The sequence below is a fragment of the Kogia breviceps genome, chromosome X, assembly GCF_026419965.1.
Source record: "Kogia breviceps isolate mKogBre1 chromosome X, mKogBre1 haplotype 1, whole genome shotgun sequence".
In the NCBI taxonomy this organism is placed as follows: Eukaryota; Metazoa; Chordata; class Mammalia; order Artiodactyla; family Physeteridae; genus Kogia; species Kogia breviceps.
This window is the reverse complement of record NC_081330.1, coordinates 27,634,324-27,659,931: the sequence shown is the minus strand read 5'-3', so window position 1 is coordinate 27,659,931 and position 25,608 is coordinate 27,634,324. Positions and strand designations below refer to the sequence as shown.

Sequence of the window (25,608 nt, the reverse complement as noted above, 5' to 3'; positions counted from 1 at the left end):
CCATTTTTTTAAGATTCCATATATATGTGTTAGCATATGGTATTTGTTTTTCTCTTTCTGACTTACTTCACTCTGTATGACAGACTCTAGGTCCATCCACCTCACTACAAATAACTCAATTTTGTTTCTTTTTATGGCTGCGTAAAATTCCATTGTATATATGTGCCACATCTTCTTTATCCATTCATCTGTTGATGGACACTTAGGTTGCTTCCATGTCCTGGCTATTGGAAATAGAGGTGCAATGAACATTGTGGTACATGACTCTGTTTGAATTATGGTTTTCTCAGAGTATATGCCCACTAGTGGGATTGCTGGGTCGTACAATAGTCTATTTTTAGTTTTTTAAGGAACCTCCATACTGTTCTCCATAGTGGATGTATCAGTTTACATTCCCACCAACAGTGCAAGAGTTCCCTTTTATCTACACCCCCTCCAGCATTTATTGTTTGTAGATTTTTTGATGATGACCATTCTGACCCATGTGAGATGATATCTCATTGTAGTTTTGATTTGTATTTCGCTAATGATTAATGATGTTGAGCATTCTTTCATGTGTCTGTTAGGCAATCTGTATATCTTCTTTGGAGAAATGTCTATTTAGGTCTTCTGCTCATTTTTGGATTGGGTTGATTGTTTTTTCAATATTGAGCTGCATGAGCTGCTTATAAATTTTGGAGATTAATCCTTTGTCAGTTGCTTCATTTACAAATATTTTCTCCCATTCTGAGGGTTGTCTTTTTGTCTTGTTTATGTTTTCCTTTGCTGTGCAAAAGCTTTGAAGTTTCATTAGGTCTCATTTGTTTATTTTGGGTTTTATTTCCATTTCTCTAGGAGGTGGGTCAAAAAGGATCTTGCTGTGATTTATGTCATACAGTGTTCTGCCTATGTTTTCCTCTAAGAGTTTGATGGTGTCTGGCCTTACACTTAAGTCTTTAATCCATTTTGAGTTTATTTTTGTGTATGGTGTTAGGGAGTGTTCTAATTTCATTCTTTTACATGTAGCTGTCCAGTTTTCCCAGCACCACTTATTGAAGAAGCTATCTTTTCTCCACTGTATATTCTTCCCTCCTTTATCAAAGATAAGGTGACCATATGTGCGTGGGATTATCTCTGAGCTTTCTATCCTGTTCCACTGATCTATATGTCTGTTTCTGTGCCAGTACCACACTCTCTTGATTACTGTAGCTTTGTAGTATATTCTGAAGTCAGGGAGTCTGATTCCTCCAAACCCGTTTTTCTTTCTCAAGATTGCTTTCACCATTCAGGGTCTTTTCTGTTTCCATACAAACTATGGAATTTTTTGTTCTAGTTCTGTGAAAAATGCCAGTGGTAGTTTGATAGGGATTGCATTGAACCTGTAGATTGCTTTGGGTAGTAGAGTCATTTTCACAATGTTGATTCTTCCAATCCAAGAACATGGTATATCTCTCCATCTATTTGTATCATCTTTAATTTCTTCCATCAGTGTCTTATACTTTTCTGCATACAGGTCTTTTGTCTCCTTAGGTAGGTTTATTCCCAGATATTTTATTCTTTTTGTTGCAATGGTAAATGGGAGTGTTTTCTTAATTTCTCTTTCAGATTTTTCATCATTAGTGTATAGAAATGCAAGAGATTTCTGTTCATTAATCTTGAATCCTGTAAATTTACCAAATTCATTGATTAGCTCTAGTAGTTTTCTGGTAGCATCCTTAGGATTCTCTATGTATAGTATCATGTCATCTGCAAACAGTGACAGCTTTACTTCTTCTTTTCCTATTTGGATTCCTTTTATTTCTTTTTTTTCTCTGATTGCTGTGGCTAGAACTTCCAAAACTATGTTGAATAAGAGTGGTGAGAGAGGGCAACCTTGTCTTGTTCCTGATCTTAGTGGAAATGGTTTCAGTTTTTCACCATTGAGAACAATGCTGGCTGTGGGTTTGTAGTATATGGCGTTTATTATGTTGAGGTAGGTTCCCTCTATGCCCACTTTCTGGAGATTTTTTTATCATAAATGGGTGTTGAATTTTGTCAAAAGCTTTCTCTGCATCGATTGAGATGATCATATGGTTTTTCTCCTTCAGTTTGTTGATATGGTGTATCACGTTGATTGATTTGCATATATTGAAGAATCCTTGCATTCCGGGAATAAACCCCACTTGATCATGGTGTATGATCCTTTTAATGTGCTGTTGGATTCTGCTTGCTAGTATTTTGTTGAGGATGTTTGCATCTATGTTCATCAGTGATATTGGCCTGTAGTTCTCTTTCTTTGTGACGTATTTGTCTGGTTTTGGTATCAGAGTGATGGTGGCCTTGTAGAATGAGTTTGGGAGTGTTCGTCCCTCTGCTATATTTTGGAAGAGTTTGAGAAGGATAGGTGTTAGCTCTTCTCTAAATGTTTGATAGAATTCGCCTGTGAAGCCATCTGGCCCTGGGCTTTTGTTTGTTGGAAGATTTTTAATCACATTTTCTCATTTCAGGTGCTTGTGTTTGGTCTGTTCATATTTTCTGTTTCTTCGTGGTTCAGTCTTGGAAGGTTGTGCATTTCTAAGAATTTGTCCATTTCTTCCAGGTTGTCCATTTTATTGGCATATAGTTGCTTGTAGTAATCTCTCATGATGCTTTGTATTTCTGCAGTGTCAGTTGTTACTTCTCTTTTTTCATTTCTAATTCTACTGCTTTGAGTCTTCTACCTTTTTTTCTTGATGAGTCTGGCTAATGGTTTATCAATTTTGTTTATCTTCTCAAAGCACCAGCTTTTAGTTTTATTGAACTTTGCTATCGTTTCCTTCATTTCTTTTTCATTTATTTCTGATCTGATCTTTATGATTTCCTTCCTTCTGCTAACTTTGGGGTTTTTTTTGTTCTTCTTTCTCTAACTGCTTTAGGTATAAGGTTAGGTTGTTTATTTGAGATGTTTCTTGTTTCTTAAGGTAGGATTGTATTTCTATAAACTTCCCATTTAGAACTGCTTTTGCTGCATCCCATAGGTTTTGGGTCATCGTGTTTTCATTGTCGTTTGTTTCTAGGTATTTTAAAAAATTTCCTCTTTGATTTCTTCAGTGATCTCTTGGTTATTAAGTAGTGTGTTATTTAGCCTCCATGTGTTTGTACTTCTTACAGATTTTTTCCTGTAATTGATGTCTAGTCTCCTGGCGTTGTGGTTGGAAAAGATACTTGATAAGATTTCAGTTTTCTTAAATTTACTGAGGCTTGACTTGTGACCCAACATATGATCCACCCTGGAGAATGTTCCATGAGCACTTGAGAAGAATGTGTATTCTGTTGTTTTTTGGGTAGAATGTCCTATAAATATCAATTAAGTACATCTTGTGTAATGTATCATTTAAAGCTTGATTCCTTATTTATTTTCATTTTGGATGATCTGTCCATTGGTGAAAGTGGGGTGTTAAAGTCCCCTACTATGATTGTGTTACTGTCGATTTCCCCTTTTATGGCTGTTAGTATTTGCCTTATGTATTGAGGTGCTCTTATGTTTGGTGCATAAATATTTACAGTTGTTATATCCTCTTCTTGGGTTGATCCCTTGATCTTTATGTAGTGTCATTCTTTGTCTCCTGTAATAGTCTTTATTTTAAAGTCTATTTTGTCTGATATGAGAATTGCTACTCCAGCTTTCTCTTGATTTCCATTTGCATGGAATATTTTTCCATCCTCTCACTTTCAGTCTGTATATGTCCCTAGGTCTGAAGTGGGTCTCTGGTAGACAGCATATATATGGGTCTTGTTCTTGTATCCATTCAGCCAGTCTGTGTCTTTTGGTTGGAGCATTTAATCCATTTACATTTAAGGTAATTATCGATATGTATGTCCCTATTCCCATTTTCTTAATTGTTTGGCGTTTGTTATTGTAGGTCTTTTCCTTGTGTTTTCTGCCTAGAGAAGTTCCTTTAGCATTTGTTGTAAAGCTGGTTTGGTAGTGCTGAACTCTCTCAGCTTTTGCTTGTCTGTAAAGGTTTTAATTTCTCCGTCAAATCTGAATGAGATCCTTCCTGGGTAATCTTGGTTGTAGGTTCTTCTCCTTCATCACTTTAAATATGTCCTGCCACTCGCTTCTGGCTTGCAGAGTTTCTGCTGAAAGATCAGTTGTTAACCACATGGGGATTCCCTTGTGTGTTACTTGTTGTTTTTCCCTTGCTGCTTTTAATATGTTTTCTTTGTATTTAATTTTTGATAGTTTGACTAATATGTGTCTTGGTGTGTTTCTCCTTGGATTTATCCTGTATGGGACACTCTGTGCTTCCTGGACTTGATTAACTATTTCCTATCCCATATTAGGGAAGTTTTCAACTATAATCTCTGCAAATCTTTTCTCAGTCCCTTTCTTTTTCTCTTATTCTTCTGGGACCCCTATAATTCAAATGTTGGTGCGTTTAATGTTGTCCCAGAGGTCACTGAGACTGTCCTCAGTTCTTTTCATTCTTTTTTTCTTTTTTCTGCTCTGCAGTAGTTATTTCCACTATTTTGTCGTCCAGGTCACTTATCCGTTCTTCTGACTCAGTTATTCTATTAATCCCTTCTAGAGAATTTTTAATTTCATTTATTGTATTGTTCATCACTGTCTGTTTGCTCTGTAGGTCTTCTAAGTCCTTGTTAAACGTTTCTTGTATTTTCTCCATTCTATTTGCAAGGTTTTGGATCATCTTTACTATCATTATTCTGGATTCTTTTTCAGGTAGACTGCCTATTTCCTCTTCATTTGTTAGGTCTGGTGGGTTTTTGCCTTGCTCCTTCATCTGCTGTGTGCTTCTCTGTCTTTTCATTTTGATTAACTTACTGTGTTTGGGGTCTCCTTTTCACAGGCTGCAGGTTGGTAGTTCCCACTGTTTTTCGTGTCTGTCCCCAGTGGCTAAGGTTGCTTCACTGGGTTGTGTAGGCTTCCTGGTGGAGGGGACTAGTACCTGTTTTTGTGGATGAGGCTGCATCTTCTCTTTCTGGTGGGCAGGTCCATGTCTGGTGGTGAGCTTATTATGATTTTAGGAAGCCTCTGTGCTAATGGATGGGGTTGTTTTCCTCTCTTGCTAGTTGTTTGGCACTGGGTATCCAGCACTGTACCTTGCTGGTCAATGAGTGGAGCTGGGTCTTGGCATTGAGATGGAGATCTCTGGGAGATTTTCGTCGTTTGATATTACGTGGAGCTGGGAGGTCTCTTGTGGACCAGTGTCCTGAACGTGGCTCTCCCACTTCAGTGGCACAGACCTGAGACCTGGCTGGATCACCAAGAGCCTGTCCTCCACACAGCTCAGAATAAAAGGGAGGAAAGAAAGAAAGAAGATAAAATAAAATAAAATAATGTTATTAAAGTAAAAACTAATTATTAAGAAAAAAATTATTTGAATAAAATTTTAAAAATGGACAGAGAGAACCATAGGACAAATGGTAAAAGGAAAGCTATACAGACAAAATCACACACATAAGCATATACATACACACTCACAAAAAGAGAAAAGGGGAAATATATATATATATCGTTGCTCCCAAAGTCCACCTCCTCAATTTGGGATGATTCGTTGTCTATTCAGGTATTCCACAGATGCAGGGTACATCAAGTTGATTGTGGAGATTTAATCTGCTGCTCCTGAGGCTGCTGGTAGAGATTTCCCTTTCTCTTCTTTGTTTGCACAACTTCTGGGGTTCAGCTGTGGATTTGGACCCGCCTCTGTGTGTAGGTCACCTAAGGGTGTCTGTTCTTCGCTGACAGGATGGGGTTAAAGGAGCGGCTGATTCAGGGGCTCTGGCTCTCTCAGGCCATGGGAAGGGAGGGGTACAGATGTGGGGTGAGCCTGCGGCAGCAGAGGCCAGCATGATGTTGCAGCAGCCTGAGGCACGCCATGTGTTCTCCTGGGGAAGTTGTCCCTGGATCACGGGACCCTGGCAGTGGTGGGCTGCGCAGGCCCCAGGGAGGGGCTGTGTGGATAGTGACCTATGCTTGCACACAACTTCTTGGTGGCTGCAGCAGCAGCCTTAGCGTCTCATGCCCATCTCTGGGGTTCGTGCTGATAAGCCGCGGCTTGCGCCTGTCTCTGGACCTCCTTTAAGCTGCGCTCTTAATCCCCTCTCCTCGTGTACCAGGAGACAAAGAGGCAAGAAAAAGTCTCTTGCCTCTTCGGCAGCTCCAGCCTTTTTCCCGGACTCCCTCCCGGCTAGCTGTGGTGCACTAGCCCCCTTCAGGCTGTGTTCATGCAGCCAACCCCAGTCCTCTCCCTGGGATCTGACCTCCGAAGCCCGAGCCTCAGCTCCCAGCCCCCCGCCCACCCCAGAGGGTGAGCAGACAAGCCTCTCGGGCTGGTGAGTGCTGGTCGGCACCGGTCCTCTGTGCAGGAACCTCTCTGCTTTGCCCTCCACACCCCTGTTGCTGCGCTCTCCTCCATGGCTCTGAAGCTTCCCCCCTCCGCCACCTGCAGTCTCCACCCACGAAGGGGCTTCCTATTGTGTGGAAACTTCTCCTCCTTCATACCTCCCTTCCACTGGTGCAGGTCCCGTCCCTATTCTTTTGTCTCTGTTTTTTCTTTTGCCCTACCTACGTACGTGGGGAGTTTCTTGCCTTTTGGGAGGGAGGTCTGAGGTCTTCTGCCAGCGTTCAGCAGGTGTTCTGTAGGAGTTGTTCCACATGTAGATGTATTTCTCATGTATCTGTGCGGAGGAAGGTGATATCTGCGTCTTACTCTTCCGCCATCTTGAAGCTCCTCACCAATAAAGTATTTTTAAGGTATTTACGTTGTGATTTTTTAAAAAAATATTTATTTATTTATTTTTGGCTGCGTTGGGTCTTCGTTGCTATGTGCAGGCTTTCTCTAGTTGCAACGAGCGGGGGCTACTCTTCGTTGCACAGGTTTCTCATTGCAGTGGCTTCTCTTGTTGCAGTGCATGGGCTCTAGGTGCGCGGGCTTAGTATTTGTGGCTCGCAGGGTCAGCAGTTGTGGCACGTGGGCTGTAGAGTGCAGGCTCAGTAGTTGTGGCACACGGGCTTAGTTGCTCCGTGGCATGTGGGATCTTCCCAAACCAAGGCTCGAACCCATGTCCCCTGCATTGGCAGGCGGGTTCTTAACCATTGGGCCACCAGGGAAGCCCTTTATGTTGTTTCTTAAGACATAATGCTATTGCATACTTTAATAGACTACAGTATAGTGTAAAAATAACTTTTACATGTATTAGGAAACAAAAAAATCCGTGTGGCTCACTTTACTGCGATATTTGCTTTGTTGCAGTGGTGTGGAACCACATCGACATTATCTCTGAGATGTGCCTGTATACACATTTTCTTTATCTATTCATCCGTGGATAGACAATTAGGTTGTTTCCTTATCTATCACAAATAATGCTGCAGTGAACACGGGAGTGCCACACTGTTGTTGACCTTGTTCTAAAATGCCTAGTTCCACTCTCCTGCCTTAGAACACTTGTTGGTGTTGGGATCTCCTAGTTGAGGAGTAGGGCTGACAGGACCTACACTGGCAACATCACCTTCCATCTAGAATCCTGAACCTGGAGGTAGAACCGGGTTAGCTGACAGTGTCCTGAGCCCATGAAGACTGGAGGGTGGGGGCAGGTTGGCACATGCAGAATTGACATTGGTCTGCCTCTTTCCCTCCAAATTATTGGCTGGGCAGAAACTGGGTTTGAATGGAGTTGAACCTAGTTCGGTTGAACTTTCCTTAGCATTAAAGACTAAGATATCAAGGCAGTGACCAGATCTTCAGCAACTCTCACGTCCCAGTAAGACAAGTCAAAACCCCCTGGGCCCCCTTGCCAGACCACCTTTCTAACTCTCAAGATGTTTCAGAGGGTGAATGACCACTTAGTCATCCTTGAAGGAAGCCTTCTGTCTAAAAATCCAACATGTTCCTTCCTATTAATTGTTTACTTCAGACTGAAGATGGGGTTTTAAAATAGGGGCTGCTTCCCTCAGTATGACTTTGAAAGGGGTTGAGTTTTTACCATGCTCAGCTCCCCCCATCACCAGGGTGACACTGCCCCTAGTGAGGAGGGGCAGAGCAGCTGGACTGCTGTCAGAACACTAACATGTCTTTACCCTGTTACCAGGCAAAGCATTAACAGCAAGGACACAGTGCAATTCACTAGCTGGTTTGCATGTAGGACATGGAAAATAGTTAAAGAATACTAAAAGTGGGAGGACAGGAACAAAGCAATAAACCTAGACCAGAGCTTGGCACGTATAGCCTACGATCACTAAGGGTGGGTTGAAGGGAGGGGTGCAGTATTAACTTTCCTAAGATATTTGAGCAATAATGAAAGTTTCTTCTATTTCATCAATAGCATATAGATTTGCATGTTGTGTTTTTCTATTAAGACATTAACTGTTCAATATACTAAACCAATCCCTTTTTTCATCTGATTGAAGTTTTGGTTTAAGAATGGGAGGGCCAAGTGATGGAGATATCAGAGGGGTTTAATTCTCAGAAATACATCCCCTGTGGCCATGGGTCACCCTGTCATCATAATCCTGGATGGACCCTATAATGCCATATTTATTCTGGAGCCCAAGTGGAGCTGGGTTCCTCTGGTGCCACTGCAGCCCCAAACACCTGGGCCACCCATGCCATCCTTGCCTTGTCTGCCCTTGCCTCCTCCACCTGTGCCTTCCTTTGGCTTAGCTTTGCTTGGCCTGGCAGGGGTCCCTGACATCAGCTTTCATTTTCTAGTCCCTATCTTGTAAGACATGTTTTTTATGAGTTTTTCCAAAGTATTTTTCCCAGAAATTTTTCATAGCACCTCAAGAGCAGTTCACCAAATGCCTGATAAATGAATTGAATAAATGAAAACAGTGCATTTTTAATAGGGCATATTTTTTGTATTTCCAGTAAAGATGTGAATTCTCTTGTATACTTGTTTTTATGTGCCAAATGGGGTTAGTATTATATGGATAAGAATTGCTAAGGAATGTCAAGAAGGTCTCTTTTCATGAGGTGATGTCCCTAAGCACTATCACTAGACCCTGCACTTCTCAGATACATACACATGTAAGATGAGGTGGGAAAAGTCCCTAGTGAGAGAACAGTGTGCTGCAAAATGGGGCCAAGCTCCATTCATGATGAGGAGCTCAGGCACAAGCCTGGACTCTACAGGAACCTTCCTAAGAAATTACTATTCATAGGGCTTTATGGGAAGGTAACATCCAAATACTCACCTAGTTTTGTTCTAGATGCTCCAGATTCTGTTCACTACCCTCCCTTTTTGTGAAGGATATAGGGGAACAAACCATTCTGACCCAAAGGAACTGATGCTTCAAAGGGAACACAAGAAGAGCCTCCATCGAGGCCAGAAAGAGGCTCTTCTCCCTTTTCACCCCTCCCCCCACCACAGGAGCCATATTTTTTTTTCCCTGGCTCAGAAGTGACAATTATGCCTTCAAATGTATTTTGTCTCATTCAGCGTCCTTGAAAGGACCCTAGATCTGACGATTAAACACTAAAAGGGAACATTTTGGTTTACTGCTGCTGGAAGCAAGAGGGAGGCCCTGATTAATATTCCAGATTAATGGATCACTGAAAAGAAGTCGTCAGACCTTGGCTTTCTTCATGCTGTCTTCCTCATGTGAAACTGCCAGGCTAGAAAACAAAATAAAAATGGAGTGTGATAAGAACTGAGGAATTACTGTTAAATTTTTAAGCATAGTAATGGTAATGTGGTTATGTTTAAAAAAGAAAGAATGTCTCTCTTTTAGAGAAACATGCTGAATTGTTTATAAATGAAATGATATCTGGGATTTGTTTCAAAATAATTGGGAGGTGGTCGCAACTTCCCACAAGTTGATAATTGTTCAAGTTGGTGATATGTACATGGGAGATCATTACACTATTCTCTATACTTGTATATATATTTGACCTTTTCCATAATAAAAATTAAAGAAAAAAACCTGATCATCTGTGTTTCTTCTTTTTCTTTTGCTGGGCTTTTTTTTTTTTTTCCCTTTGTATCTTCATCTGAAAATTAAAACACATTAAAATTGAAAAAAAAAGTTTACCTCTAAATATTAATACCTTTTAATAAATTTCTTTATTATTTATTTATTTATTTATGGTCGTGTTCAGTCTTCGTTGCTGCGTGCGGGCTTTTGCTAGTTGCGGTGCGCGGAGGCTACTCTTCGTTGTGGCACACAGGCTTCTCATTGTAGTAGCCTCTCTTGTTGTGGAGCACAGGCTCTAGGCATGCAGGCTTCCGTAGTTGTGGTATGTGTGCTCAGTAGTTGTGGCTCGAGGGCTCTAGAGCACAGGCCCAGTAGTTGTGGCACATAGGCTTAGTTGCTCTGTGGCATATGGGACCTTCCTGGACCAGAGCTCGAACCCAAAACCCCTGCATTGGCAGGCAGACTCCTAACCACTGTGCCACCAGGGAAGTCCCCATGTTAATACCTTTGACCAGATAAACATGATTTTGCTGTCCCATTTGTTATATCAGAGAAATTCACTCATTCAACCACTTATGTCATGAACCGTGCTAGGCACTGGAAGCATAGAAATTAAAGTCACACTAGGTATTAGATGATATAGGGAATTATTCACTTACTGGGTGAGATAATGGTATTGTAGTTAAGTAGGAAAATGTCCTTTTTCAAAGCACTGCATACAGAAATATTTAGTGTATTTTACCTTGACTATCTCAACAAAAAAATCCCTATCTGAAGCAAGTATGTCAAAATGCTAACAAATGTTAAACCTGAGTGACAAGTACTGTACATGGCATTAATAATACTACCCCCTTTACTTTTCTCGATGTTTGAGTATTTTCAGGATGTGTGTGTTTGGGGGTTTGCTTTCCAGGAGCTCGTTCTAGTGGAGGAGACACAGGGAAAGAGGCAAGTAGAATCTGAGTGAGAGGGAAGCATGGGGTGTTCTGGGCATACAGAGGAGTCTCAAAATCAGGCTGATTTGGGGATAGTGGTTGAGAAATGGTTGACCAGGAAAAGGTGACTCTTAAGCTAGTTCTTTTTAAAATCAGTTTCATTACAAAAGTAATGCATGCCCATCATAGCAATGAGTAAGCCAAGCCGTGTTCAGGGAGAGACCAGCACTGTCGGCAGACGGACTCTCTGTATCAAGCGACAGAGTCAAGAGAAAGGACATGCAGTATCAAGGAGACGGAAAGTCATCCTTAGGCCAAAGAGGACGCTGCAGGAGAGCCACAGGGTACGTGTGATGCGAGAGATCAATCGGGATCTGACTTTACCCTGAAGGCCATGGAGAACTGCGGAAGGATTTTAAGTAGGGACCTCCGTGCTCAGATTTGCGCTTCAAGAAAGCTCAGCCTTCCAGCAGTGAGGAAGAAAGGTGACAGTGAGGGCCAGGAAACCCAGGTGACATCAGAGGAAGGGGTGCCTTAGTGTAACGTGTCCCCAGAGGAGGCACCCTCTGTCGGTCATCAGCCAGAAGAGGGAACAAAAAGGTGACTTTTTTGTGATGTGCCGTCCCACAGGAAGTGTGATACATAAATCAGCTGCTGGACTGAGGGAGTCCCCTATAGTGTACCTTTTAGAAAACTGCACAAAGGTGCCCACTGAGTGTGAGAATCTCACAAAAGAGCCGCTCCACTGGGCTGAGACAGCCCCCTGTGGCTTGGTTTGGCACCACACGTCTCACAGACTAACCCCAACTTGGTTCGGTGCCACATGCCTTGTACAGCTACACACAACCAATCTGGAATCACACAGCTTAGGGTTGAATCCCAACTGTGTGGCCTTGGGTGCAGTACTTTTTTAAACATCTTTATTGGAGTATAATTGCTTTACAATGGTGTGTTAGTTTCTGCTATATCACAAAGTGAATCAGCTATACATAAACATATATCCCCATATCTCCTCCCTCTTGCGTCTCCCTCCCTTCCACCCTCCCTATCCCACCCCTCTAGGTGGTCACAAAGCACCGAGCTGATCTCCCTGTGCTATGCGGCTGCTTCCCACTAGCTATCTATTTTACGTTTGGTAGTGTATATATGTCCATGCCACTCTCTCACTTTGTCACAGCTTACCCTTCCCCCTCCCCGTATCCTCAAGTCCATTCTCTAGTAGGTCTGTGTCTTTATTCCTGTCTTACCCCTAGGTTCTTCATGACCTTTTTTTTTCTTAGATTTCATATATATGTGCTAGCATATGGTATTTGTTTTTCTCTTTCTGACTTACTTCACTCTGTATGACAGACTCTAGGTCCATCCACCTCACTACAAATAACTCAATTTCATTTCTTTTTATGGCTAAGTAATATTCCATTGTATATATATGCCAAATTCTTCTTTATCCATTCATCTGTTGATGGATACTTAGGTTGCTTCCATCTCCTGGCTATTGTAAATAGAGCTGCAATGAATATTGTGGTACATGACTCTTTTTGAATTATGGTTTTCTAAGGGTATATGCCCAGTAGTGGGATTGCTGGGTCGTATGGTAGTTCTATTTGTAGTTTTTTAAGGAACCTCCATACTGTTCTCCATAGTGGCTGTATCACTTATAACCTGCTCTGGGCCTCCATTTCTCCATCTCTAAGATGTGTCCTACAGTGACTGTGTGGATTAAATAGCAATAATGCATATCAAGCACTTAGCAGGGTGCCCAATACAAAGTCAGTGAGTGTTCAAAACTCTTGGCTATTATTGTTTGTAAGAACCTTCTTCTAAATAAGCTTTCAAGAAGTACAACTAGTTTTGAAGCAAGGCTCACAGAAGGATGTTGGCTTTCTTACCACTGGAGTCTATTTCAGAATCAGAGTCACTGTCACTATCATCAGAATACTTCTTGTGTTTTCTTTTACATGATTTTTTCTTCCTCCTTTTCTTGGATCTTTCTTTTGAATGACTAGACTTCTTCTTTTCTTCTACATAAAATACAAATAAAAAACTAACTTCTAAAGAAGTATTTCTGAGCATCAATTTTATTGTATTAAAAATACTGAAAAGGAATTGATGACAGGCGATTTGAGTAAAGTCTAATGTTCAACTATTTATAAACGTATTTTTTAAACTTCTCAATAAAAAAGTCCTATATTTAAAAAATACCTTCTGAAGTAGAAGCTGAAGTGGTGCTTTTCTTTGGCTCTTTGTCCTCTACTGGTGTATGTTCATCAGAGCTGAATTTAAAGAAAACTGTAGTAAGAATCAGAAAAGTGATAAAATATGGACCACAGAGTATAAAAATATACACTTAAAAATTTTCAGTAACAAATTGATTGTCCAAGAACCATTCAAAGCCAGCACCTGACTGCTTTTGTAACAGTACAGCCTATCAACCAACCACCTTCACAATAACAGAATAATCATTTACATTTGCATAATGCTTTTGAGTTGACAAAATGCTATTCACACTGAAAGCAGCATGAAGGATTTATATTTTCAGAAGAAACCACAGGGCAAATGCAGGGAAATAGGAACCGTAAGGAAAAATGAAAGAAACTGGAGATAATAAGGCTAAGGGAAGACTTCATAATTTCATTCTACATGTGGAACAGACATACGGTACAGTAGCAACTGTTCTGTCTCCCTAGAGCAAGAACCTAACATACTACAGTATAGAGATTTCATTCTGTTGTAAGATAATTCTGAAAATGAGTATTATTAACATTCTACAATAGCTTAAAAAGGGAATTTCCATATCACAGAGTCTTTTCCTCTTAATATCACATCTGGAATAATTTAGATATTGCCTAGAGAATTATTTTTAGGGTGCCTTCCAACTCTAATTCTCTGATTTCAGGTTCTTCTAAGGATATCTGTAAGTACAAGTTTCTAATAATAATGCTTTATCAACTAGTCACAAATTAGAACTTTCTGTGAAGCACATTGTCTCAACTCAACCTAAAGTAGACACGGAAATAGGGGAGAGGGAAGCAGCAGCTAATGAACAGCACCAAAGAGAAAAGAAACAAGGAAAAAGAAGAAGCATTAAGCCTTCAGATAGTGCTATATATAGGAAAACTAACTAAACAAAGCCATACTGGCATATTCATCTTTAAAATCCCTTTGTAATGCTAAAATCTGGCATGCAATCTGTTATTGGGTTAGTTGAAGAAAGAAAATAATTCAAAATAATATAAATACATTATTTGTTTTAACACTGAACCCTTCTATGAATAGGAAATTAGCACCCCATGCATTATAATTTAAAAAGAACAATTAGCATGCTAAAATCCACTGGCAACATGTTTTAACTCTTAGGTATGTTCCATATTTTTAAAACTTAAGGGATATAAAAGGATAAATCACAAGAAAGAAGAAATATGTGAGATGCACTTAAAGTTCCTCACTTAATTTTAAAAAATTTAAAATAGGCACTGGATTTAATAAATGTTATAACATATTTTTAAAATACATTTTTAAAAGACTTACTGTGGTTCAGCATTGTATTAGTCAGCTAGGGCTGCCATAACAAAATGCCAGAGACTGGGTGGCTTAAACAAAAGAAATTTATTTTCTCACCGTTCTGGAGGTTAGAAATCCAAGATCAAGGATCGGTTCAAGATGGCGGAGCAGAAGGACGTGCTCTTACTCCCTCTTGCAAGAGCACTGGAATCACAACTAACTGCTGAACAATCATCGACAGGAGGACACTGGAACTCACCAAAAAAGATACCCCACATCCAAAGACAAAGGAGAAGCCACAATGAGATGGTAGGAGGGGCGCAATCACGATAAAATCAAATCCCATAACTGCTACGTAGGTGACTCACAACTGGAGAATGCTTATACCACAGAAGTCCACCCACTGGAGTGAAGGTTCTGAGCCCCTCATCAGGCTTCCCAACCTGGGGGTCCGGCAACAGGAGGAGGAATTCCTAAAGAATCAGACTTTGAAGGCTAGCGGGATTTGACTGCAGGACTTTGAGAGGTCGGGGGGAAACAGAGACTCCACTCTTTTTTTGTTGTTGTTGTGGTACGCGGGCCTCTCACTGTTGTGGCCTCTCCCATTGTGGAGTGCAGGCTCTGGACGCACAGGCTCAGCGGCCATGGCTCACGGGCCCAGCCGCTCTGCGGCATGTGGGATCTTCCCGGACCGGGGCACGAATCCGTGTCCCCTGCATCAGCAGGTGGATTCTCAACCACTGCGCCACCAGGGAAGCCCGAGACTCCACTCTTGGAGGGCACACACAAAGTACTGTGCATATCACGACCCAGGGGAAGGAGAAGTGATCCCGTAGGAGACTGAACCAGACCTACCTGCTAGTGTTGGAGGGTCTCCTGCAGGGGCGGGGGGCAGCTGTGGCTCACCACAGGGACAAGGACACTGGCAGCAGAAGTTCTGGGAAGTCCTCCTTGGTGTGAGCCCTCCCAGAGTCTGCCATTAGCCCCACCAAAGAGCCTGGGTAGGCTCCAGTGTTGGGTCGCCTCAGGCCAAACAACCAACAGGGAGGGAACCCAGCCCCACCCATCAGCAGACAAGCTGATTAAAGTTTTACTGAGCTCTGCCCACCAAGCAACAGCCAGCTCTACCCACCACCAGTCCCTCCCATCAGGAAACTTCCATAAGCCTCTTACATAGCCTCATCCACCACAGGGCAGACAGCAGAGGCAAGAAGAACTACAATCCTGCAGCCTGTGGAACAAAAACCACATTCACAGAGAGACAAGTTGAAAAGGCAGAGGGCTATGTACCAGATGAAGGAAAAGATAAAACCCCAGAAAAACAACTAAATGAAGTGGAGATACACAACCTTCCAGAAAAAGAATTGAGAATAATGACAGTGAAGATGATCCAGGACCTCGGAGAAAGAATGGAGGCAAAAATCGAAAAAATGCAAGAAATGTTTAACAAAGACCTAGAAGAATTAAAGAACAAACAAAGATGAACAGTACAATAACTGAAATGAAAGTACAAATTCCTAGAAGGAATCAATAGCAGAATAACTGAGGCAGAAGAACGGATAAGCGACCTGGAAGACAGAATGGTGGAATTCACTGCTGCAGAACAGAATAAAGAAAAAAGAATGAAAAAAAAATGAAGACAGTCTAAGAGACCTCTGGGACAACATTAAATGCAACAACATTCACATTATAGGGGTCCCAGAAGGAGAAGAGACAGAGAAAGGACCCGAGAAAATATTTGAAGAGATTATAGTTCAAAACTTCCCTAACATGGGAAAGGAAATAGCCACCAAGTCCAGGAAGCACAGAGAGTCCCATACAGGATAAACCCAAGTAGAAACACACCGAAACACACACTAATCAAATTGGCAAAAATGAAAGACAAAGAAAAATATTGAAAGCAGCAAGGGAAAAATGACAAATAACATACAAGGGAACTCCCATAAGGTTTAACAGCTGATTTCTCAGCAGAAACTCTACAAGCCAGAAGGGAGTGGCAGGACATATTTAAAGTGATGAAAGGGAAGAACCTACAACCAAGATTACTCTACCCGGCAAGGATCTCACTCAGATTTGACGGAGAAATCAAAAGCTTTACAGAAAAGCAAAAGCTAAGAGAATTCAGCACCACCAAACCAGCTCTACCACAAATGCTAAAGGAACTTCGCTAAGTGGGAAACACAAGAGAAGAAAAGGACCTACAAAAACAAACCCATAACAATTAAGAAAATAGTAATAGGAACATACATATCGATAATTACCTTAAACATGAATGGACTAAGTGTTCCAACCAAAAGACCCAGGCTCGCTGAATACATACAAAAACAAGACCCATATATATGCTGTCTACAAGAGACCCACTTCAGACCTAGGGACACATACAGACTGAAAGTGAGGGGATGGAAAAATATATTCCATGCAAATGGAAATCAAAAGAAAGCTGGAGTAGCAATACTCATATCAGGTAAAATAGACTTTAAAATAAAGAATGCTCCAAGAGACAAGGAAGGACATTACCTAATGATCAATCCAAGAAGATGATATAAGAATTATAAATATATATGCACCCAACATAGGAGCACCTCAATACATAAGGCAACTGCTAACAGCTATAAAAGAGGAAATCGACAGTAACACAATAATAGTGGGGGACTTTAACACCTCACTTACACCAATGGACAGATCATCCAAACAGAAAATTAATAAGGAAACACAAGCTTTAAATGATACAATAGACCACATAGATTTAACTGATATTTATAGGACATTCCATCCAAAAACAACAGATTACACTTTCTTCTCAACTGCACATGGAACATTCTTCAGGATAGATCACATCTTGGGTCACAAATCAAGCCTCAGTAAATTTAAGAAAACTGAAATCATATCAAGCATCTTTTCTGACCACAACGCTATGAGATTAGAAATGAATTACAGGGAAAAAAAGGTAAAAAACACAAACACATGGAGGCTAAACAATACGTTACTAAATAACCAAGAGATCACTGAAGAAATTAAAGAGAAAATCAAAAAATACCTAGAGACAAATGACAATGAAAACACGACGATCCAAAACTTAGGGGACGCAGCAAAAGCAGTTCTAAGAGGGAAGTTTACAGCAATACAATCCTACCTCAAGAAACAACAAACAGCTCAAATAAACAACCTAACCTTACACCTAAAGGAAGTAGAGAAAGAAGAACAAACAAAAGCCAAAGTGAGTAGAAGGAAAGAAATCATAAAGATCATAGCAGAAATAAATGAAATACAAACAAAGAAGGCAATAGCATAAATCAATAAAACGAAAAGCGGGTTCTTTGAGAAGATAAACAAAATTGATAAACCATTATCCAGACTCATCAAGAAAAAGAGGGAGAGGACTCACATCAATAAAATTAGAGATGAAAAAGGAGAAGTTACAACGGACACCATAGAAATACAAAGGATCATGAGAGATTACTACAAGCACCTCTATGGCAATAAAATGGACAACGTGGAAGAAATGGACAAGTTCTTAGAAATGCACAACCTTCCAAGACTGAACCAGGAAGAAATAGAAAATATGCACAGACCAATAACAAGTAATGAAATTGAAACTGTGATTAAAAATCTTCCAACAAACAAAAGTCCAGGACCAGATGGCTTCACAGGTGAATTCTATCAAACATTTAGAGAAGAGCTAACACCCATCCTTCTCAAACTCTTCCAAAAAAGTGTAGAGGAAGGAACACTCCCAAATTCATTCTATGAGGCCACCATCACCCTGATACCAAAACCAGAGAAAGATACTACAGAAACAGAAAATTACAGACCAAAATCACTCATGAATATAGATGCAAAAATCCTCAACAAAATACTAGCAAACAGAATCCAACAACACATGAAAAGGATCAGACACCATAATCAAGTGGTATTTACCGCAGGGATGCAAGGATTCTTCAATATACACAAATCAATCAATGTGATACACCATATTAACAAATTGAAGAAGAAAAACCATATGATCATCTCAATAGATGCAGAAAAAGCTTTTGACAAAATTCAACACCCGTTTATGATAAAAACTCTCCAGAAAGTGGGCATAGAGGGAACCTACCTCAACACAATAAAGCCAATATACGACAAACCAACAGCAAACATCATTCTCAATGGTGAAAAACTGAAAGCATTTCCTCTAAGATCAGGAACAAGACAAGGATGTCCACTCTCACCACTATCATTCATCATAGTTTTGGAAGTGCTATACATGGCAATCAGAGAAGAAAAAGAAATAAAAAGAATACAAATTGGAAGAGAAGAAGTAAAACTGTCACTGTTTGCAGATGACATGATACTACACATAGAGAATCCTAAAGATGCCACCAGAAAACTACTAGAGCTTATCAATGAACTTGGTAAAGTTGCAGGATACAAAATTAATGCACAGAAATCTCTTGTATTCCTATACATTAATGATGAAAAATCTGAAAGAGAAATTAAGGAAACACTGCCATTTACCATGGCAACAAAAAGAATAAAATACCTAGGAATAAACCTACCTAGGTAGACAAAAGACCTGTATGCAGAAAATTATAAGACATTGATGAAAGAAATTAAAGATGATATAAACATGATGGCAGATATAACATGTTCTTGGATTGGAAGAATCAATATTGTGAAAATGACTATACTACCCAAAGCAATCTACAGATTCAATGCATTCCCTATCAAATTACCAATGGGATGTTTTACAGAACTAGAACAAAAAAATCTTAAAATTTGTATGGAGACACAGAAGACCCCAAATAGCCAAAGCAGTCTTGAGGGAAAAAAAAAAATGGAGCTGGAGGAATCAGACTCCCTGACGTCAAACTATACTACAAAGCTACAGTAATCAAGACAATATGGTACTGGCACAAAAACAGGAAGATAGGTCAATGTAACAGGATAGAAAGCCCAGACATAAACCCACACACCCATGGTCAACTAATCTATGACAAAGGAGGCAGGGATATACAATGGAGAAAAGACAGCCTCTTCAATAAGTAGTGCTGGGAAAACTGGACAGCTACATGTAAAGGAATGAAATTAGAACACTCCCTAACACCACACACAAATATAAACTCAAAATGGATTACAGACCTAAAGGTAACACTGGGCACTATAAAACTCTTAGAGGAAAACACAGGAAGAACACTCTTTGAGATAAATTGCAGCAAGATCTTTTTTGTTCCACCTCCTACAGTAATGAAAATAAAAACAAAAATAAACAAATGGGACCTAATGAAACTTCAAAGCTTTTGCACAGCAAAGGAAACCATAAACATGATGAAAAGACAACCCTCAGAATGGGAGAAAATATTTGCAAATGAAGCAACTGACAAAGGATTCATCTCCAAAATTTACAAGCAGCTCATGCAGCTCAATATCAAAAAAACAACCCACTCCAAAAATGGGAAGAAGACCTAAATAGAATTTCTCCAAAGAAGAGATACAGATTGCCAACAAACACATGAAAGGATGTTCAACATCACTAATCATCAGAGAAATGTGAACCAAAACTACAATGAGGTATCACCTCACACCAGTCAGAATGGCCATCATAAAAAAATCTACAAACAATAAATGCTGGAGTGGGTGTGGAGAAAAGGGAACCCTGTTGTACTGTTGGTGGGAATGTAAATTGATACAGCCACTATGGAGAACAGTATGGAGGTTCCTTTAAAAAGTAAAAACAGAATTACCATATGACCCAGCAATCCCACTACTGGGCATATACCCAGAGAAAACCATAATGCAAAAAGACACATGCACCCAATGTTCATTGCAGCAGTATTTACAATAGCCAGGACATGGAAGCAACCTAAATGCCCATTGACAGATGAATGGATAAAGAAGATGTGGTACATATATACAATGGAATATTACTCAGCCATAAAAAGGAAAGAAATTGAGTCATCTGTAGAGACGTGGATGGATCTAGAGACTGTCATACAGAGTGAAGTAAGTCAGAAAGAGAAAAATATCGTATATTAATGCATATATGTGGAACCTAGAAAAATGGTACAGATGAACCTGTTTGCAGAGCAGAAATTGAGACACTGATGTACAGAACAAACGGATGGACACCAAGGGGGGAAAGTGGCAGGGGGTGGTGGTGGTGGTGGGATGAATTGGGAGATTGGGATTGACATATATACAATAATATGTATAAAATGGATAACTAATAAGAACCAGCTGTCAAAAAAATAAATAAAATAAAATAAAATTCAAAAAAAAAAGAAATGCAAGATCAAGGTGACATCAGTGTTGGTTTCTGGTGAGACCTCTCTTCCTGGTTTGTAAACTGCCACCTTCTTGCTGTGTCCTCTGTGCTCAGGTCAGGAGAGGTGGGAGTGGGGAGAGAGGGAGAGAGGAAGAGTAGAGGAAGAGAGGAGGATAAGGGGGAGATAGAAGGAGCGAGAGAGAGACAGAGAGAGAGATACTGATTGACTGAGATCTCTGGTGTCTCTTACTCTTATAAGGACACCAGTCCTACTGAATTAGGGCCTCATCCTATGAGGTTATTTAACCTTAATTACCTCCTTAAAAGCCCTATTGCCGGGCTTCCCTGGTGGCACAGTGGTTGAGAATCTGCCCGCTAACGCAAGGGACACGGGTTCGAGCCCTGGTCTGGGAAGATCCCACATGCCGCAGAGCAACTGGACCCGTGAGCCACAGCTACTGAGCCTGCACGTTTGGAGCTTGTGCTCCGCAACAAGAGAGGCCACGATAGTGAGAGGCCTGCACACCGCGATGAAGAGTGGCCCCCACTTGCCACAACTAGAGAAAGCCCTCGCACAGAAACAAAGACCCAACACAGCAAAAATAAATAAATTAATTAATAAAACTCCTATCCCCAACATCTTAAAAAAAAAAAGCCCTATTGCCAATTACAGTCACTTCGAGGGTTAGGGCTTCAACATATGGATTTTGGGGGCACACAATTCAGTCTAAAACAAGGATTCTTTGCAGAAAGTCCTCATACTTCAGGAGCTCCCAATTCTCTAATCCTATCTCACTTCATTTTCCAGAAGATATAGGCATGTAAATTATAACTCAATAGGTGAATTCTAGAAAAAAGGGGAGGGCTTCCCTGGTGGCGCAGTGGTTGAGAGTCTGCCTGCCGATGCAGGGGACACGGGTTCGTGCCCCGGTCCGGGAGGATCCCACATGCTGTGGAGCGGCTGAGCCTGCGTGTCCGGAGCCTGTGCTCCGCCACGGGAGAGGCCACAACAGTGAGAGGCCCGCGTACCACAAAAAAAAAAAGTCATTCATAGAAAAAAGGGGAAAGCTAGAATGAACGCTGTGCTATGGATTGGAATTTGAGGTACTGGTGTGAACTCATGGATTTCAATAGGTAGAAATGTTATGAAATATAAATTTAAATATAGAAATAAAAAAGTTTTAAATAGCTGAATTCCATTATATATATATATAAATTTTATATAAATTCAACAATTCCAGTTATTCTATTTTCCCTTTATGTTTTAAACTTTAAATTAATAAAAACTTGGTATAAATGTAACCTTAACACTTAGGGTCTGATGTTCTGATAGTACTATCAAATGGTACAGACTACAGACAGCCTGAAGAGCCAGGCTAGAAATGCAGCCTGGGAGGCTGTCAAGCGCATCCCTTCTGCTACATGCATGACAGAGCTCCTAATTGCTCATTTCATCTTCTGCAATATGTGACAGAAACAGTTTTACATTTGGAAATAACTTCATTTGTTTATGCATATTTATGAAAGGAAAAAGAAGTCTGTTCCAATTTGGTTAAAACTTTAGTTTTCAGAAACCCGGGAACTAGTAAACACAATTTTTAAAAATGAAGCACTACTGATTGGCAGCTTTAGATTTCTTGATTAAACACCTAACTAAACTGATTACATTTTAGGCATTCTTTCAATGATGAAGAGGTTCTTGGTGAAAAGTTGGGGAACTATTTGGTGCTTAGTAGAAATATTTTGAATTAATGTATGTACCAGTTATTGCCATTTCTTTACTAAATTCAAAAATTTTCTGTCAAGTAAATATTTCAATTTTGAAAAAAAAATGAAGCACTACAAGAAGTAGAAAATAAAGAGAGCTCTGAAAAGTTCTGTGACAAAAGTTGTATTCAGTGAGATTCAGGGTTTGTTTTGTTTTTCCTTTAGTTCCTATTTGGAAAAGGAGTACATTGTCTATCTGCTCTTTGGAGGACATTAAATTTTTTTGTTTTATTATAATGTTTGTCATTTCTTCTGTCATTTCTTCTGTTTAGTATTTGCTATTACTCATAAACTGAAAAAAAGAAAAGGAGAAAACTAACAGAGGCTCAATTCTCCAAAGTTTAGCTGCTTATGTCTCTGTTTTATTTTAATCCTTACAAAATAAATATATTTGGTCTCATTGCTTAAATAAATTATTTTTTACTTCTTTATTCAAGGGAAAAGGTATTATAACTGCAGATTTGGACTCAGAGGGTCACCCAGTTCCAGAAGCAGATAATCTAAAAGTAAACATACAAATAACAGCCCTTGGAATATATAAGTATAGGGGCCAATGATGCCTGCCACATTGTAAAGACACACGGTCCTTGTGGTGTAGGGCCTAAAATTAAGGCCCAATATTATGTACTGCCTTGACATCTGGGGAAACCAGTAGGGCCTCCAATGGCCTAACTGCAAATTCCCCTTCCCACTCTGCTTCTGCAGAAAAGGTCCCCTAGCCTAACAACCCTCTTTATCAAAGGGACAGGTGCAGTTCCAGATTATCCCTGCATAGTGGATCTTATGTGTCCAGTGTCCTATGTTCAGCTGCCCCATAACCCTAGGGAGGAATTACCTCTCTCACCAACAGGGTGAATAAGAGACCATTAAAACAGTCCCTGCTGCTACCTGGTTTCATCTGGACTCAAGATGAATTATCATCTACATGCACAAATGAAAATTTCATCCAAGCTGTTCTTACACCTTTTGGTTAGGATTCTAAAATAACCTGTTTTGTTTTTGATTGACACAGATTGTGGGTGACCTTTCTGAAACATATAACTTGGAGAGGTAGGTCTCCAATATAACTCAGGACTATTTTTACTGTTCCTGCTCCCAGGTATGAAACCCTAATAGCTAAAACTTAATGTGTATTATGTTTCAGGCACTAAATCATTAAAACAGCCCTAAAAATGTCAGCACTATTTTTATCCCCATTTTTACAGGTGAAGAAATGTACCTTGGAGAGGTTAAGTAATTTGCCCAATGTTTTGACTTCCTTAAATTAACATTTGTTAAGTGGAGCACAGGGTGCCAGATGGTGAGCCAAAGTTCAACAAAACCACAAGAGAAATTGAAATAGAGTAGTTTATTACTCACAGGTCTGGTAGGAAGTATCCAGCACACCTCGAGGGGTTACATGGGGAGGTCAAGATAGGGTGCAGAGAGTGACAGGACCTGGGGCACATGCTTTTATTACGGTCTGTGGGTGGAGTGCTTTGGGGTTCCCAGGCTAGGGCCATTTTGGTCAGTTTAAACCAAAAGAGCGGGGGTTTTGGTAAGCCCCACGAGGGTCTTCTCTAAGGGGGCCATACAGCATACCGGCACTGGGAGGCAGGGGAGACTGCAGATCACAGGGGCTGTTAGGGAAGTCATATCAGGAACTTGTGATTTTACGGGCTGCTATCTAGAGGATGTGCTTACAGGAGGGGGCTAGTCCCTGCAAACAAAATGGATGCTGAGGCAGCAATACCACAGAGTAGCTCAGATAAACTATCAACACCCAAAGTTATACAGGTATTAAGTGGCAAAGCAGGGCTTCAAACTCAGGCAGTCTGAATCCAGCCACTATCTTCCTCCTTACTATGCTTTATTACCTCCCACTGCTGGAAGAAAAAGAATCATCAAGACATCTCCCAACTGTTGTAATTTCAACCTGCCCATCAATGCCTGTACATTTCAATTTGTAAATTTGTAAATTTCTCATTTTAACACATTCATGGCACTTGGGAGGTATGAATACTTACACAGCAATAATTAGAACTTTTCCTTCTTAAACTGTTTTTCCGCTCCAATACTCACTTTCATTAGAGGAAAACTGATCTCACCACCGCCCTCATTCCTCAAGGTCAAGATTGAGACCATTTCACAAGACCTTTCTCAAGGTAGCCCCGTTTGCAATTACGCACATCGCTTTTCCTACATTCATCCAATCCTGTCGTGGGGGAAGGTTTTCTCTTCTCCAGTTTAAACCCTTAATCTGAACCCTTCTCAACTCCCCACAAAGAATTTCCACTTACACATCCTGTTATCATCTCAAACCAATCTGTTCATTCATTCAACACACAATGGTTGAGCTCTTACTAAGTGCTAGGCACTGCGAATTCTGTGATGAGTAAAATCGGGCTCCTCCTTTCCACGAACTCAGTCTAGTGGAGGATAAAAACTTGCTCACAAATGATAACACAACGTAAATAGGTCTGGGACCCTTGGCCATGTCTTCTGCCAGACCAGAGGTGAAAGGGGGTGGAGGGGTCAGAGCACCGTATCAAGGGGCCCAAGGATGAGTGAGAATTAAGGGAGAAAAAAAGCAAATAAGGAGCTGTCGTGGACTGAAGCAAAAGATGGAAATGGGCGCAAAGAAGGTAGAAAATGCTTAATTGGGATCGTTCAGAAGCGGGATGAGATGAAGCAGACTCTGAAGGCAGGTGGGCTCCTCAGAGCGAAGGTGCGGCCGCATCACTCACCTCCTCCCGGTCCAGGAGGCTGGGTCCCGGCTCGTCGCTCCCGCAGCGGCGCGAGTGGCGGCAGCGCTCAGCGGATGAGGACGCAGAAGCGGAAGGGGCGCACCGAGGTGCCGAGGGCCGCTCTCGCGAACGACACCGCAAGCCAGGGCCGCAGAGCTGGTTTCGGGAGCCTCGGCTGAGGCCACCCAGCTGATGGCCGAGGCCATTCCGGTCCCCGGGCCGAGAGCAAGAGTGCGAACGAGAGCGGCCGCCCCGCGGGCTCGGGGCTCTTCGACGAACTGCGACGCTTCCCACTCCGGGCCGCGCGAGCGAGACACTCGAGCCATTGTTGCCGCGAAAGAGGTAACACTCTCAAGAGCCCGGGACGATCTCAGTCTCTCCGGCTCCCAGAACGCGTCGCTGCGCAACCCTCCCCCACCCAACCAAAGCCGAGGAAACCGTTCCAGGTACGCCGGCAAAATCCTTCCCCAGGCCTACGTGGCCGATGTGAAAGGGGTGTGTGCATCCGTGTAAATAAGCCGCCGCTGCAATCGGTTCCGCTCATCCTTCCGGTTCCTCAGG

The 25,608-nt window shown here is 41.1% G+C and overlaps 1 protein-coding gene across 5 annotated transcripts in view; it reads right to left on the bottom strand.

Annotated features, from left to right (window-relative positions):
• LOC131748028 (protein FAM133B-like) overlaps positions 1-25,500 on the bottom strand; it is a 28,241-nt gene extending 2,741 nt beyond the window's left edge. The window contains exons 1-6 of one of the 5 annotated variants that reach the window (XM_067023362.1): positions 25,048-25,474; positions 13,012-13,082; positions 12,699-12,830; positions 9,884-9,950; positions 9,533-9,575; positions 6,447-6,639 (exon numbers count right to left, since the gene is read on the bottom strand). In XM_067023362.1, the coding sequence (XP_066879463.1) occupies positions 6,523-6,639; positions 9,533-9,575; positions 9,884-9,950; positions 12,699-12,830; positions 13,012-13,082; positions 25,048-25,373 (756 nt within the window). In that variant the 5' untranslated portion in view covers positions 25,374-25,474 and the 3' untranslated portion in view covers positions 6,447-6,522. Of the gene's footprint in view, positions 1-6,446; positions 6,640-9,532; positions 9,576-9,883; positions 9,951-12,698; positions 12,831-13,011; positions 13,083-25,047 lie in introns of those variants that run through there. The other 4 variants (XR_010838623.1, XM_067023361.1, XR_010838622.1 and 1 more) reach the window with 4 other exon arrangements.
• Positions 25,501-25,608: the final 108 nt, after the last annotated feature.